At 46.9% G+C, this 17027-nt stretch overlaps 1 protein-coding gene across 1 annotated transcript; it reads right to left on the bottom strand.

The window, feature by feature from the left end:
* Nucleotides 1–305: 305 nt before the first annotated feature.
* LOC117459695 (ferritin, middle subunit-like) lies at nt 306–5487 on the bottom strand. The gene is made up of 4 exons (XM_034100766.2): nt 5178–5487; nt 4351–4494; nt 698–823; nt 306–593 (listed from the first exon to the last, which is right to left on the bottom strand). The coding sequence occupies exons 1-4, from the start codon at nt 5271–5273 to the stop codon at nt 438–440; spliced, it is 522 nt and encodes a 173-aa protein (XP_033956657.1). The 5' UTR covers nt 5274–5487; the 3' UTR covers nt 306–437.
* Nucleotides 5488–17027: the final 11540 nt, after the last annotated feature.

The following is a 17027-nucleotide window of genomic DNA, read 5'->3' as shown; positions in this document are numbered from 1 at the left end:
AACGGAGGGACCATTTTATTTTGATCATCATTATTTACTAATAGAAACAAATTGGAGTGTAGTTTTCTTTTATATTGCCACACTTGGTAACCGTTTTATAAAAGCAATAGCTCACTTCAGGCCGTGATATATCCTCATTGCATCACAGCTAAGGGGGTTGAACCACGCCCCCTAGCTGTGATACAATGAGCATATACCACGGCCTGAAGTGAGCTATTGCTTAAATGTACCATTCAAACCTAAAAGCTTACAAGGTTTAAAAGATACCTTCTCCTTTTAAAATGAGAAAAAGTCTCGAGACAGAATCCAGCTCAAAACGTTTATTCAGTCATCAGAAACGTCCATGTTAAAAGTGTCACAGGAGAGGAGGATTATGGGTAATGTAGTCAAACATGATCATCTACATATGATCAGATCAGCTGATCTGTCAGGTGAGTTCAGTTCTTCCCCCCCATGGTGTGCTTGTCGAACAGGTACTCGGCCATCTTGTTGGTGTTGGAGTCCATTCTGCTCAGATTAGCGATGAAGTCTCCGAGCTTCTTGATGGACTCGACCTGCTCGTTCAGGTAGTGAGTCTCCAGGAAGTCACACATCTGAGGAGGAGAAGAGAGCAGACGTTAACAACTAAAGCTTCAGAGACGTTGAACCCCAGAGATCATCAGTGTGTAGTTCCTCATGTTCAGCAGGTGTTCCTCACATGAGGGTCGGCGTGGTCTGAGGCCAGTTTGTGCAGATCCAGCAGAGCCTGGTTCACGTTCTTCTCCAGCTGCAGAGCGGCCTGCATGGCCTCCAGACCCGAGCCCCACTCGTCTCGCTCTGGCTTCTGTAACGAGGGAACACCACCAGTTAGAGGGGGAGGGTACATAAAGCAAAGAGCCTCAGTCTTAGGCTGCGGCCACACGAGGACGAAAACGGCTGGCGCTGGAACTTCCTCCACAAAAGCAGCGAAGAAGCATGGTTGTCATGGTTGCCCTTCTGTTTATTCTCCGCGGTGGGGGCCGAGGGAACCGGGCAGAGTTTTTCGCCAGTCAACGTGTATTAAAGTTTAAATCTTCCGGACAAAATGATAAGTGCCGGTCAAAGGTCTTCTTTGTTATTTATTGAGCTTTAAAACAAATGAATAACGACTCTATATATTATAGTAATAAAATACACGGAGCCTCTCTTTTTCCTCCCTCTCTTCGGACAGCGCCAGTGTCTGTCTCATGCAGCAGCTGATCCAGTAATGAGTGACCCGGCCGACAGTAAAAAAATAAACATATTTATAACTAGTTTAGGCAGTTTGAGAGGTAATTAAAATAGCTAAGGGTGATGATCTGACTTGAAGTGTGTGTGTTTTGCTGCAGCGGGAGGAGGTGCAGGTGGGCAGAGCTGCGTGTCTCCGTCCTGTCAGATTAGACTTCACTCGCGAGAGAAAGATAAATAATCTGAATTCAGGGTGCAGTTTACTTTGACGTGGGGTGAGCAGCAGAGGTGGGGAGAGGCGGGGCTATTGCCTCATCATTATTGCTGTAGATGTTGCACAAACAACTGTAGCATGGTCAATAGCATCCGGAGCACGATAGCAACTCTGCGATCGGCCATTATTGTTGTTGTTGTTGGTGGCGAAACACTTCAGCAATGGCGCGGGGTAAGCGGAGGTGAGCAGAAGAGGTGGGGAGAGGCGGGGCTAATGCGCAATCACTATCAGTGATCTGAAAATGTTCGGATAGGGTGTACACACGGAGCCGTTTGACCCCCCAGAGTTGCGTATGCCTTTCTATCCACCTTGGGACCCGTTATCGTTTCCTCAGTCGTTTAGTGCCGTATTCGGTCGTCCTCGTGTGGCCGAACGGTCTATATGACACTAAACAGTAACGCAAACGACTGAATTCGTCCTCGTGTGGCCGCAGCCTTAGTCTTAAATAAGTGAGAAACATGTTTATTTTAAGACAGACTTAGGAACGCCACCACTAAGTTTGTCCCTTTATAATAACCCGTATGCACTTGCAGTCTACAACACTTCTCTTCATTTAAGCACACTAGTTTCTCATGTTTACATAAGACATTTAAAAATATTTGTTTATGTACTTTTTTTATATGCATTTAATTATATTTTGTACTCGAGCCCAAAGCCTTATTCACAAGCCGCTGTAACAAGAATAAAAACCCTTTAAAGTACATTTAATCTATTAGACGACATGTCAATATACATACTAAGATTAGTCCTGTACAATAAAACAGGACGAGGTGCAAATGGAAATATTCTGTATTTTTCCAAGCTACGCCTTTAATGCATCCGTTAAAGTCAACGCCCTGTTGCATTATGGTACATATAGTTGGATAAATGACCCCCACCCTAAATGAGCTTTCTCACGGCGCTGCCAAGTCACCTGAGCCGAGAGCCAATGAAATCTGTGGCTTTAACGGCACTAGGATGTTGAGATTTAGGGTAAACATTTTTTACCAAAATAAGAGTATTTAAAGTCTTAATACTGCAGTTTAAGTTGTTCACGGTGTACCAGAGATGTTCACAAGTCTTTTTTTGCAAGTCCAAGTCAAGTCTCAAGTCTTTGGTCACGAGTCCAAGTCAAGTCTCAAGTCTTTGTGGGGTGAGACTTGATCAAGTCTCAAGTCTTTGGTCACGAGTCCAAGTCAAGTCTCAAGTCTCTAAAAAAATAAAAGTCTCATGTCTCTTCTGGTTGTAATAAGCCAATGGTCTGCTGCTATCCAGTCTGATAAGAATACTGCACAGCTATATCTAAGAAATTCAAAGCATTTACTATATCTATTAGCATACAGTATCAGTACTGATTAGTTGTTTGTTATATGATCACTTTAAACAGGCTATTGCAATATGAGGAAAAACATCACACTGTAGCTAAATGCAAACAACTTATAAGCAAAACAATTCAGAATCAGAAATACGTCAAATACCTCTTTGTATCAACCGTATTGTTTAATTACACTGGGTCTCTAATGACATCTTTTAAGTCTACTATTAATAAACATATTCCTCTATCCTCTCACTCAAAGCCAGTGTCATGGTAACCTGATAAACCTGTAACATTAACGTTACGTGGTCAACAATAAACCTGTAACCTGCCTATAAACCCACAGATGTATTTATGTATGTAACTATGTATTTTTCTACGTTTAACGTTAGCCAGTAGATGGTGGCAGCGGGTAATGATTAACGTTACCGACCTTTTTTATGTCATGTCAAGAGTTGGATGTCAACGCCACTCAACTCAAACAAGTGTGACAAGCAAACATTTACTCATCTTTTCAAATATTCAGTTACAAAGCTAGTAGCAAGCTAAGTTAGCATTACATAGCTGATGCTGAGCTAAACATGTTTGCTAACGGTCCATGTGTTAATGTGACTGACCTCTCCGGGTGAGTTTTCAAGTGCCTGATGAAATTCGACGTTGTTGCGCCAGCATCCTTGATTTTGATATTGCAGACTTTGCAGTGTGCGCTCCTTTTGTTGGTGCTGCCGGCATTTGTTCGAAGTTTTTGTAGTTGAACCTACGGTACAGCCGCAGGTGTGCCGCCGGTGCCATTGTGTTACTACGAGGTAGTAACACTCATTACGTCTGCGTAATGAGCCCGGCTAAAGTAACTGGATGGCCTACCTGCCTGTCAGCCTTCCATCTGGGCACAAACTTATCTCGTGCCCTCATTGGTCATGTGCGCGTTCGTGTGTGTTGGAGGAGGCGGGCTCTATAAGGAAGTAGCAGCCTCTAGCAGATTATCTCCGGTTGTGTATTTTCAAATTCTAGCGATCTCGAGCCGGTTTCTCTCAAATGTACCTACCCCACCTTAAATACGCCAAAAATAGAAAACACAATGATTGTTCACGAGTCCCAACACACGAGTCCCAACACACGAGTCCAAGTCGAGTCTGAAGTCTTTTGGTCACGAGTCCAAGTCAAGTCTGAAGTCTCTGTGTGTGCGACTTAAGTGCGACTCGAGTCCGAGTCGCAGACTCGAGTCCCCATCTCTGCGGTGTACTGAGTTCAACAGCCTCTGCTTCTTGTTTGTTTACCGAGCGTTGCATAAACAGGATGTGGGTGGATTGAGTGACTCAGCAGTTTATCTGGTAGACTATCTCAGGGTGCGTCGGGCAGACATTTTGTTCCAACAGGCGCTCACCTTGACTAAAAGCTCTCTGAGCAGGTTCTCTCTCACTGACCCTGCTGTGATGTTACATGTTTGTGGTTCGTTGCTCGTGTGTCTTGATGTGTGTCTGGTGGTGTTACACATGGAGCTGCTGTGATGCAAGGAGCATTTCAGACTTGATCTGACCATTAAAGTATTATCGTATCGTAGACGTCCCGCAGACATGACGTCCTGACAGATATTTACCTTGATGTCCTGCAGGAAGATGCGTCCTCGACTGTTCTGGAAGGTGAGCAGCTTGTCGGCGTGCTCCCGCTCCTCCTCGCTGTTCTCCTTGAAGAAGTGAGCGAAGCCGGGCAGGGCCACGTCGTCACGGGAGAAATAAAAGGCCTGCAGACACAGGATAGAGACCGGTCGTTACACACAGAACAGGTCGAGACAAACGGTCTTTATGAGCCGAGGGCAGACAGAAACATGAGTCATGATTTTAGGGTGGGGATAACAACCAGCGTAAGCATGACACAGCATTATGTGTACTGAATTGTGGACAGGGACGAGAACAGTCAGAAATGGAAGCAGTATTTAGATCCATAACTTAAGTAGAAGTACTATCATCTTAAAATACTAAAGTGTCCGAATTAGATAAAGTCAGTAATACCCCTTCAGTCTGAGGTAGAAACAGAGGAGGGTCTGTAATCTAAAGACAGTTTAACAGAAGTGAGAATAATGTAGTCTGTAGCCTTTAGGTTATGCTAATGCATGTTAGCTTAACACAGGGATTCTGTGATTTTATGAGGACATCTGTAAAACAATAGTCTGCCATCTTGTATTTGTACACCCTGCATCACCAGATTACTCCACGGTTATGGAGATAATGTTGTATTTGATTGGGTACCAAACAGTTAAACAGTTTTTAGTTTGTGTGTGTCCTTGGCTCTCTAGGCACTTGTGTTTTGCCCACCAGAGACTACGTGGTTCCCCTGTGACGTTCGCTTGTTTACTCATAATACACTTAAACAATTTAATACAGGCACACAATTAACATGCAACGGTGTAAGAAGAGTGTTTCTTACCATGGAGGTGTAGGAGGCGAACAGCTCCACGTTCAGCATTCGGTTAACGGCCGCCTCGCAGTCGCGGTGGTAGTTCTGTCTCACCTGGGAATCCATCTCAACTGGCGTTTCTTCGCTGTTTTTATTAACAAAACGGTACAAAAATAAAGCTTACGAAGACTCTTCGGAAGTGCAAATTGAAGCAGAGGTTTTTTCCTGTGTGTCCGGAATGGATTTAAGTGCGAATTCAGATAGAGATGAAAGAAAAGTTCCGTTCAAACACTGTTGAAGCAAGAACTGTTTCTTCCCGAGTGTGTGAAATGGCAGTTGAGTCGCTTCCTGTATATATACCAGACGGGGGTCGTGGCGTCACTGCGCGTCTCCTCCAATCAGTGAGCTTTGGAGATCACGTGACGGTGACTAGGCATTCTCTCTTCAGACTGGTGACAATGACGTTTTGACATCAAGTTTATATACAGAAAATGTTATATTGTAGCGCCAGGAAAAGGGAGTCGGAGGCGGTGTATTCAGAACGGAGTTCCACTCTTTATTATCCATTAAATATATAGAGAGGTCAACACATCGTCTGCTCTGCTTAACGAGCTAGCAGGAATGGAGGCTAACTCTCTCGGTGTTCCCACTAAAGGGTCCGTGTGGCAACACAATAAGAGAGGTGAATTATGTCCCATAACGTGTCACCACACAAGCCCCCCCAGAATTCACGTGTAAACAAAATCCGTATGGCGGGGAGGAACAATCCGCCTGCCCCCACGAGACCTGCGCACCGGAGTCGGTACAGCGACCTCCGCCCGTGCGGCCCCTGACAGAGGAGGGACCGGAACAACAGGTCCACACTCCCTGACAGGAATCAAAGCCGGGGGTCGGCCCCGTCTCGGCGGCCGAGCCAGCACCACCGGCCGGTCCACGTCCAAGTGAGCAGCCTTCACCCGGTCAACCGAGACGTGCTCAGCCTTACCGCCCATGTCGACCACCAGGTGTTTTTCACCGTGTTCCAAAACCCGGAAAGGTCCGTCGTAAGGGGGCTGCAGGGGGCCTCTGTGTGCGTCGTGACGGATGAAGACGTGCCCAGCTGAGCGTAGCTCCGCGGGAACTTGAGACCCTGGCGCACCGTGCTGAGGGACTGGAGCGAAAGCCTCCGCCGCGTCACGCAGAAAAACTCGCTGGGCCGTGGCAGACCAGGGAGCTGAAGCATTTGGGAGGAAATCCCCCGGAACTCTCAGCGGCTGACCGTAGACCATCTCCGCTGTAGAACACTGCAGATCTTCCTTAGGTGCGGTCCTCAGGCCCAGCATCACCCAGGGCAGCTTGTCGACCCAGTTACCGTCCGTAAGGCCGGCCTTGAGGGACGCCTTGAGGGACGCCTTCATGGAGCGATGAAAGCGCTCGCAGAGGCCGTTAGCCTGAGGGTGGTAAGCGGTAGTCCTGTGCAGCTTGACCCCCAAACCGCCTGCCACAGCGTTCCAGAGCTCGGACGTGAACTGAGAGCCCCTGTCTGAGGAAATGTCTGACGGGGTGCCAAAACGACAAACCCACGTTGCAATGAAGGCCCGGGCAACGTCTGCGGCTGATGTCGAAACGAGCGGAACTGCCTCCGGCCAACGGGTCGTTCTGTCCACCATGGTGAGGAGGTAGGAAAACCCCTGAGAGGAAGGCAACGGACCAACCAGGTCAATGTTGACGTGATCAAACCTCCTCTCAGGCACTAGGAAACGCTCCAACGGGGCCTTCGTGTGGCGGTGCACCTTAGCGCGTTGACAAGCCACGCACTCCCTGGCCCAAGTCCTCACATCCTTTTTCAGCCCATGCCAGACGAACTTCGCGGCCACCAAGCGCACCGAAGGTTTAACGCCGGGGTGTGATAGGCCGTGCACCGCTTCGAACACAGAGCGCCTCCAGCTGGCAGGGACGCCAGGCCGCGCCAGGCCCGTGGAAACGTCACACAGGAGGGTAATGCCCGCGTCGCCGAACACTACGTCCTCCAAGCGCAGCCCCGCGCCCTCCACCTTCAGAGCCTGGACGCCGGGATCTGTGACCTGGTCCGCCGCCATGCGAGTATAGTCCAGGCCCAACTCGACGGCACCGATGACGACTCTGGAGAGGCAATCAGCAACCAGGTTCGACTTGCCAGCCACGTGCTTAATGTCCGTAGTGAACTCTGATATGTAGGAAAGCTGCCGCTGCTGACGTGCCGACCAAGGCTCCGCCACTTTTGACATGGCGAAGGTGAGCGGCTTGTGGTCGACAAACGCCGTAAATTCACGGCCTTCCAGCATGAAACGGAAGTGCCGCACGGCCAAATAAAGTCCAAGGAGCTCTCGGTCAAAGGCGCTGTACCTGCGTTCTCTGGGCGTCAGCTGGCGGCTGAAAAAGGCGAGCGGCTGCCAAGCGCCCTCCACCCACTGCTCGTGCACTGCGCCGACCGCGTAGTCCGACGCGTCCGTGGTGATGGAAATGGGAGCCGTAGATGATGGGTGTGCCAGCAAAGCCGCCTGAGCCAACGCGGTCTTGACCTCAGCAAAAGCGACGTCCGCCTCTGCTGTCCAGTCGATCGCCTGGACGGGGGTCTTGCCTTTCAACATTTCATACAGCGGCCGCATGATGTGTGCGGCCCGGGCGATGAAACGGTGGTAGAAGGTCACCATCCCCAGAAACTCACGGAGCGACCGGGCTGTGAGCGGGCGAGGAAAAGCCGCAACAGCCTCCACCTTCGCTGGCAGAGGTGTCGCACCGCCCTTGGTGACGCGGTGCCCCAGGAAATCAATGTCAGACACCCCGAACTGGCACTTTGCCGGATTGATGATTAATCCGTGTTCGTTGAGCCGTGTGAAAAGGGCTCGGAGGTGGGACAGGTGCTCCTGCACTGAAGCGCTGGCGACGAGTATGTCGTCGAGGTAGACAAACACAAACGGCAGGTCCCGCAGTACCGAATCCATCAGGCGCTGGAACGTCTGAGCGGCATTCTTGAGTCCAAAAGGCATCCGCAGGAACTCAAAAAGTCCAAAAGGTGTTATCACTGCCGTCTTGGGAATGTCCAGGGGGTGCATGGGCACCTGGTGGTATCCACGCACCAGGTCCACCTTGGAAAACACCCCTGTACCGGCCAGATGCGCCGAAAAGTCCTGAATGTGCGGCACTGGATAGCGGTCAGGCGTAGTGGCATCGTTGAGTCGGCGGTAATCCCCGCACGGGCGGAACCCGCCGTTCGGTTTGGGGACGACGTGCAGGGGGGAAGCCCAAGGACTGTCGGAGCGGCGGACAATGCCCAGGCGCTCCATGGTTGCAAACTCCGCCCTCGCCACAGCCAGCTTAGAAGGGTTCAACCGCCGGGCCCTGGCGTAGACAGGAGGCCCCTCGGTAGTGACGTGGTGCTCCACGCCATGCTTAGTGGTAAGCGCAGAGAAGGTGGGCAGCGACAGGTCTGGAAACTCGGCCAACAGTCTGAGAAACGTGTCTGCCCCTGACAGCGTTAGCCGTCGTCAATCGCGGTCCGTGCCCTCCCCGGGTGACGTCTTCACTCGACGCGGGAACTACGCTCCGTTGAGCGCCCGTGTCACACAGAAACAGGCTCCCCGAAACGCTGTCGCTGACGAAGAGGAGCCTGCACGTGCCGCCGACGCTCAGGGCCACTACCGAGCGCCGGCCCCTCCGTTTCCCGGGGGTTTGTAGCTGCACGGAGCGATGCATCTCTTCGCCCTTGTCCCGAAACGTGCGTGGTAAGAGCACTCTCCGGTGTCTCCACGCCGGCTTGCCACAGCCGTGTCCGGCCCCCGCCATTCTGTCTTGACTGCAGATGGGCTGCTGCGCGTCGCGGCTAACGTCTCTGCACCGGGCTGTTGTGTAGCCAGGAAAAAACGATCCGCTTCCTCAGCCAAGGCACGCGGCTCCGTGACAGGCGTGTTGGCCAGCGCCGTCTGGACCCGGGGAGGCAAGTGACGCAGGAAAATCTCCGTGAATAAAATCCGGGGATCTTCCCCCCCTAGCAGATTTAGCATTTTCTCCATTAGCTGAGATGGCTTGCTGTCTCCCAGGCCTTGAATGTCAAGTAACTGGCGGGCCCTCTCCTTAGCAGATAAGCTAAATGTCTTAAGGAGAAGGGCCTTAATCGCCTCATATTTGCCATGATGTGGGGGGGCTGCGATGAATCCCACCAACCTGGACGACGTAGAGCAGCCCAGCGCTGCTACCACATGGTAGTATTTCAGGTCCCCGTCACGGACCTGTCGGCAGGCGAAGTGCGCCTCCACATGTGCGAACCATGCCTCCGCGGCGTGCTCCCAGAATTCCGGCAGCTTTACGAACACATCGCGTTCAGCCATGCTCGTTAATTTTCCGGAAACTTTCTCGGAAACGTCAGGGTCACCAGTGTAGCGCCAGGAAAAGGGAGTCGGAGGCGGTGTATTCAGAACGGAGTTCCACTCTTTATTATCCATTAAATATATAGAGAGGTCAACACATCGTCTGCTCTGCTTAACGAGCTAGCAGGAATGGAGGCTAACTCTCTAGGTGTTCCCACTAAAGGGTCCGTGTGGCAACACAATAAGAGAGGTGAATTATGTCCCATAACGTGTCACCACAATATACATATTTTTTATTATAATTAATTTCATTTTATTCATCTTTTTTTTTGCACATTTTTACGGAAGAGGATTAGGGCCACATGAATCATTTTTTGGGAGGATTTAAAAAAAAAAACGTGTTTTCTTTTCAGATAAAAAAAACGTGTTTTTTTTCAGATAAACAAAAACGTTCTTTTTTTTGGGAGAAAAAAGTCAGAAATACCGGTAACTGTAGAACCAGCTTCAGTGAGAGACTTACACATGCAACAATGGAGGACGTGAGTGAATTTCTTCGCGCCAGAGGGGTCCAAGAAATAAATAATGGTTTAGTTCGTTGACACGCAAGTTTGTGCTTGTTGGAACAGTGATGACTAAACAACATGGTTTTCATGTTTCTGTAGAGATTTCATTAGGTGTGTTTAACAAGGCAGCTAGCAGCTAGCTGACAATCAAGGCTATTAACCATCAAAATGATCAACATCTCAAACATCATCTCGTCTAGAATGGAGTAAGACAGTTGTGGTTGTGGCCCACAACTGTCTTACTCCATTCTAGACTTGTTCGCATTTTATGAAACAAGTTAGTGAGGTTAACAGTAAGAGTGTTTAACACTTTCTGGCTTTAAATTAAAGGTAGGAATTTTGTTCCTGCATATAAAGTGTTCCTGATAAATAAGATCAGTACTCCGTAATGGACACTTTTACTCAGTTTGCTGCGCTGCTCTCAACGATGCCTGCAGAGCCGGATTTGGATGACTTAATTAAACTATACTTCAGACTTTCCCTAAGTAACAAAGAAATACTTGCTATTTTGGCACACACTAAGCTACGGTGGCCGGCAGGTGCAAACGCGGAACAAAGGCCAAAAACACATACATTAGCAGGAAACAGCTGCAAATTCTAAAATGAAAAACAAACAAATCCTGAAAACAAATACAACCAAAAAACGCTGCATTTACAGAAATGATGCAAACTAAATACAACACACAAACCCCGAAAACAAACGCAACAAAAAAACGCTGCAAATACCAAAATGATATGCAAAGTGCAAAGCACGTACAAATCCCAAAACACATACAAAAAAAAACATTCCGGAAGTGCTCCAGGCCTCTAGGGGGCGCGCTACGTGGAACAGATTGATGTCTGACCAGACAGAGAGAGAACGAACGACAGTGATGGAAATTGAAGCCGGAGGAAACAAAGTTGATCGAAGTGGACAAAGTCGATATATAAAAAGGTAAGTTTTGTTTTGATACAAAGAGCGTCATATTTACCCAGCTAGCGTTAGCTTGTTTGGTGAAAGAGCTTGCAAGTCAAGAGACAGCACTGTGCACCTAAATGTAACTCTTGACATCATATAGATATATTATAGGTGCAGAGAGGAGTTGGTTTATTGTGCCCCAATGTAAATCCTAATGTGAGAGTTAAACAATATATTGTACCTTGGTCAGTTTGGATTTATCGTGGCATTTATTCTTAATTAAAGTGAATCTATTTGATTTCACTCAATTGTGTGGGACATTCCAAATGTTCCAAAAGTGAGCACTCCACGAATAGACAACAGTTTGCCAGGTTAAAATAAAACATTGTCAACATATTATTTTGTGCCACAAGAAGTAGAATGTTTTAACAGTACAGTAGTTTGAATATATTTGTTGTTTACCTTTATCAGACCTCTCAGGCACCCACAGCCAGCGTCTGATCGGGTAAGACTAATTACAAATGTAATTATACCATGTAGGTTTGAATTTGTGAACATGAAATCAATAAATGCCTTTGTGTGCTAATGACACTGTCATTACATCAACTGCACTTATTTCCTGGGTAAAAATAGGATGGAGCTGTAACGACTGAATGCACACAAGTAGAGGACTCAATAGCACAACTCGGAGACAGAGGCTTAGGATGCAAAAAAGGTCTTTATAGCCAAGGTTCGGTACACGGGAGATCAGTCAATAAGGCTACCAAAACAGACGAGGATTAGACAGGGACCGGGTCAGGACACGAAGCTGGGTCAGGTACACGTGGAATCAGATACTAGGAAAAACACTGCTGGAATGCTAGGAAGAACTAAGACGAACTGGCACTGAAGGGACTGTGGATGCAGACTAAGTAGGCAGAGGGAGAGATGATAATGGGGCACAGGTGAGGCTAATTAGGGAAGGGAAGCAGGTGGAGTTCAACCAAGGGCAGGAAAGCTGAGACTGAAATGAGAGAAACAACAATGAAAACAGGAACAATAACAAAACATCAACATGCTGGCTAGGGCCTTACAGGACCACCAACCCCATTCCAGGAAGAGGTCCAGTCTGCCCCGGGTCAGAACCACTTCTATAGGTAAACGAGGTTGACAGTTGCATCGTGACACAGTTGTGTGGTGTGTATCTTTATTTTTACATTTGTTTGTTTGTATAGCCTCCAATCACAGTGGGTAACATTGCCAGGAAGCAGAACAATTATACTTTTATACATTTCCAAATTGCACCCACAACATCTTACGATCTTAGTGAAGACGATACAAAAAACACCCACAAATATTTTTCAAAGATCAGATATTCTTTGTTGCATCCATTTCAAACGTTTACAAGGATTGTGCAGGAGTATGACCAAAGTGCTGTTTAGAACCCAATGTATTAAAAAAAAATGGGAAGAGGATCGACATCCTTTAGTAAATATAGCTGTCATACATATATCATGTATTTGAAAGTAATTGTTCGACTGTCTTCTCACTGCAGCAACTACACAACTGTGAATGCACTTCTCATTATTGATAGCCAGTCTGAGCCAGAAGACAAAATGGAGCAACGGTAGTAATTGTTACTATTACCACTTAATTGTTCTATTCTATTCTGTAAATCTTATTATAGAGGACATTGTTGCAGAACTCTCTGCAAAAAGAACAAATACATCTTGCAGCAGGTTCAATATGAATAGAGCCAGTGTGTGGGATGGAGCAACCCGCGGCTTCAAAGGTGCCTCATTCGACCCCTCTCATTCGACGTCAGTTAAGTTCACTGATGATGAGGGACGCACTGAGGATGGAGGGGACACTGAGGATGGAGGGGACACTGGTGGTCCCGAGCGTGAGTTCCTGACCCTCCTTATGGAACGCCTGAGGATGAAGAAAACATCACGTCAGCAACTGCTTGTGCCCCATGGCGGTGTGACTTTCCAGCCGCTCACTGTCTCCGATTCTAAATGTATAATGTTCTCTATAAAGATACAACTAATACACAATTATGAATGTATAATATAAGCTGTGTTGTGTATTTAATCATGCATTGGTCTACAATGTAATGATGGCTTCTACATATTTCACATAAACAGACAATGAAAAAATGTGTCCTTCATGCTGAGAACTAGTGCATCTGCAATTAACATTCTAAACAGAGCAGTGTGTTGAATCCTTATTTCTTGTATTTGAAACAGATGCAATCAAAAAAGGTGAACTTATTGCTGATTTATTGCAAGTAAGGAAGTTGTTGAACATGAGTTTTGGTCTTAATTTGCGCTGCTCAATATGGGCCGAATAAGGCAGCAGCACCACAAGAATAGTTATTCTCCCATAATAACACTTGACACATATGATCTATTCTTATGTAACAAGACATGAAACTATAAGTGTTAATTGTGTCTAAATAACTATCTAAGAACATGTTTTGAATGTTAGACATGGAAAATATGGAATCATTCCTTTATATACTCGTAATATCATGATAAATGACATGAAACACATTGAGTTGTTTCAGCACTCTTTATTTGTTGTTAATCACCTTTGAAACAGGGAAGAGTAGCCAGAGATGCTCTATGGCAGTCACCAGAACAACATATTTTGCAAATGTATTTGTTTGTTTCTCAGAGCCAGTCTGAGAGAATCAAAGGCTGCATGTAAAGACTTATGGTCGGATACATCTTTGAAGTGTTACTGACTGAATTAGCCGAGGGAGTAGGTGTAATGAAGGGTGCCACCTTCTTCAAGAACGCATTCATGCTCATGGGTTCCCAGCTTAATTTGCCGCCGGCAGACTCCAAGCAGGTCATCGGACCAGAAGTCCTCGTCATAAACCTCAAGCCTCATCACTTCATTCTCTCGGGCGTTGAAGTGAGTGAACTCTTCCTCCCACCAGGGGTTTCGGTCGTTGTCGCGAACTGATGTTTCACCCAGAGTGGTAGATCCATAAAAAACCTTGCCATCCGGAGTTCCTAGAAAGCTTGAATCAAGGTTAAACAGCTTGAGCTGGGCTTCAGCCACTGTCAAGAGCGCAGAGGACCAAAAGCAGGAGCGGAGAACAGGAGGCCATGGCTGCAGAAGCTGTGGAAGATGAACATGTTAGAAAAATGTCACTTAGCAGCTACAAGGATTCCAAGGAACAGGAGGGCTGTGTACTGGGTAATACATCTACAAGTGGTAGTCCTCCCTGGAACTCTCTGGGTGCAAAGCCTAAGAGTAAATCATTTCCATGGGATTTGGGAGGACGGATAACAGGCAGAGCCCAGCGCTCAGAAATCTATGATGCGACCGGCTGGCCTGCATTGTTATCACCCAGGAAGAGCGCCTCTTCAACCCCTAAACAGCCGTGGACAGCTGCTAAAGGGAGAACTACAAAAAATCCTCCTAAACCACCGAGTGTGCCAATCCAGAACAGATACGCTCCGCTGACCGAGAGCCGGAGATCTCTTTCTGAAGACCTGGATAACCTGTCCTCTTCACACAGCAGGGTAAGGACCAATAGCTACTCCAAAAGTAAAAGGCTAGAGGGAAAGCTAACGACTGGGCCTGAAACTCTGATTGTGGGTGACTCTGCTGTAAGAGATGTAAAAGGTCTGTGTAGTAAGAACAACACCAAAGTACTCTGTTTTCCCAAGGATGTGGTCTCTGACTTGGCTGAGAAGATCCTGCATATTGGGGCTGAACATCCGACTGTGAAGAATGTGGTACTGCACATTGGAACAAATGATGTTGTGAAACAAGAGTCAGAAGTGCTGAAAGAAGACTTTAAATGTCTGTTGGAAACTGTCAGCTCTCTAAATGCAGATGTGTTCATCAGTGGCCCTCTACCGCCAGTCAGAAGAGGAGTGGAGAGATTCAGCAGATTGTTTGCACTGAACACCTGGCTTTCAACTGTCTGTACTGACCATTCTGTGCATTTTATTGACAATTTTAACTTTTTATGGGACCACAGACATCTTTTCAAGGCAAATGGAGTTTGTCTGAACAAGTCAGGAGTGAAATTGTTTATCTCTAACATATTCAACTGCCTGCGTCATCAATCTGTTCCCTCTGCCAAGGACAAGCGGCAAGAGGAATCAAAACAAGAGAAAGACACAACACATCGCACAGACAACCCTGAAGAATTATCACTGCACCCGCCTGAGGAATGTTCTGATTATGGGAGACATATGAGACACACGGAGGAGTCTCCTCTGCCCGTCACCCCCCCCCCCCCCTGTCAACGCCTTTGAGGATACTCTTCATTCATCCCCCAGCTCTCTCTACTCTCCGCTCACCCTTTCACCCTCGCCCACCAGTTCGATGACCGCATGAAGGCGACACGCAGGGTTGGCAGCATGTCCTTTACCCCCGCTCCTCAACGACGCCCACCAAAATCACCGAAGCAGAGATGCGCACCATCTCTCCCGGCTTCATCACCATGCCTACCACAATCATCCAAACCAAAACAATACCAGGAAGATGGAAGCAGATTTCCAAACCCCCCTTTCTACAGTGTCGCCCTCACCCTGCTGATGAGAGGAGCAGGGTGGTGGGTCCTCCCTCCCCTTCAAAGCCTGATAGGGATGTGTGTGTACAAAACGCTGCAAACTGATATGTGCTGGGTCCAGGCTCAAGGGCGTATGGCACACTCAACTCTTTCCAGGACAGAGCCTGCCAGGAGCTTTGCCGATATCTGTGTTGATAGGTAATAGATTAAGAGCGGTGAATCATCTTAGAAACAGGAAGCGCTCAAACGTTTGTGTGAGTTTATCTAATTTAGCAGTGATTCCATGTCAGCCACAGCTTGTGGCTGACATGGAATACAAAAAACATGACTGATAGTGTGTTCAACAAACTTAAACTAGCTTTATTAAATGTCAGGTCTTTGGCAGGAAAAACATTTTTAATCAATGATTTTATCACTGAGCACAATCTCGATTTTATGTTTTTAACAGAAACTTGGATTGAACAAAATAACAGTGCAGCTGTTCTTATCGAATCAACCCCTCCCAACTTTAGTTTTATGAGTCAGGAAAGAATGCATAAGAAAGGGGGTGGAGTTGCTATTCTGTTCAATGATTCCCTTCAATGCAGGAAGACATCTTATGGGAACTTTGCTTCTTTTGAATATGTGGCCCTTCAGCTGAAATGCTCCTCTCGAGCTCTGTTCCTAAATATCTATAGACCACCCAAATACTGTGCAAGCTTTTTTGATGACTTTACTGAACTGCTGTCTATAGTGTGTATTGACTTTGACCGTCTAGTCATTGTTGGTGATTTTAACATCCATGTTGACAACCCCCAGGACAGAGGGGCTAAAGAACTGTTTTGTGTTCTTGATAACTATGGACTGACTCAGCATGTGACGGAGCCCACGCACAATAAGGGGCACACTCTGGACACTGGGCACACTCTGGACTTAATGATCTCAAAGGGTCTGAATATCTCTGAGGTTGTGGTGACTGATGTTGCGCTCTCTGATCATTCCTGTGTTTTCTTTGAGAGCTCTATTTCTGTTCACAAAAATGTTCAAAAAGAGGTAACCACTAAGCGATATTTAACTGTAAAAATTTAAATTTTAAATTTTAAATACTAGGGAAATGTTTACTCAGAATATTTCTTCCCCACTTGCCCCTGCTAACATCTCAGTAAATGAGCTAGTAGATCATTTTAATTCAAAAATTTAAAATGTTATAGATGCCATTGCTCTAACTAAGGTAAAGGAAGTGTCTGGCAAGAAAATATCTCCATGGAGAAAGGCCATGACCATGAGAGCAGAAAAAAGAGAGTGTCGAAAAGCTGTACGCAGGTGGAGAAAAACAAATCTCCAGGTTCACTTTGAAATCTATAAAGAGAGACTTGGCCTTTATAATTTGGAATTGAAAAACGCACGACAATCGTTCTTCTCCGACATCATTACCAAAAACAAAAACAACGCACGTGCCTTGTTTGCTACCGTCGACAGACTAACTATCCACCAGGGCGTGCAATGATTTAGCCTTCTTCACTGACAACATTCAGAAAATCAGACAAGCAGTCAGTGCCTCTGCATCAGGAACAGCAAATGTGTTGTCTCTGTGTC

The sequence above is a fragment of the Pseudochaenichthys georgianus genome, chromosome 15 (assembly GCF_902827115.2).
Source record: "Pseudochaenichthys georgianus chromosome 15, fPseGeo1.2, whole genome shotgun sequence".
Lineage (NCBI taxonomy): Eukaryota > Metazoa > Chordata > Actinopteri > Perciformes > Channichthyidae > Pseudochaenichthys > Pseudochaenichthys georgianus.
The sequence above is the reverse complement of the archived record's forward strand: the minus strand, read 5'-3'. Positions and strand labels throughout refer to the sequence as shown.

What these genes read in the sequence shown, in the direction of transcription:
- LOC117459695 (XM_034100766.2), bottom strand. Translation starts at nt 5,273, where the DNA reads ATGGATTCCCAGGTGAGACAGAACTACCACCGCGACTGCGAGGCGGCC. An exon ending in TCGCCTCCTACACCTCCATG is followed by an intron (nt 4,495 to 5,177) that starts GTAAGAAACACT and finishes CTGTGTCTGCAG; the next exon opens with GCCTTTTATTTCTCCCGTGA. An exon ending in TCTTCCTGCAGGACATCAAG is followed by an intron (nt 824 to 4,350) that starts GTAAATATCTGT and finishes CCCTCGTTACAG; the next exon opens with AAGCCAGAGCGAGACGAGTG.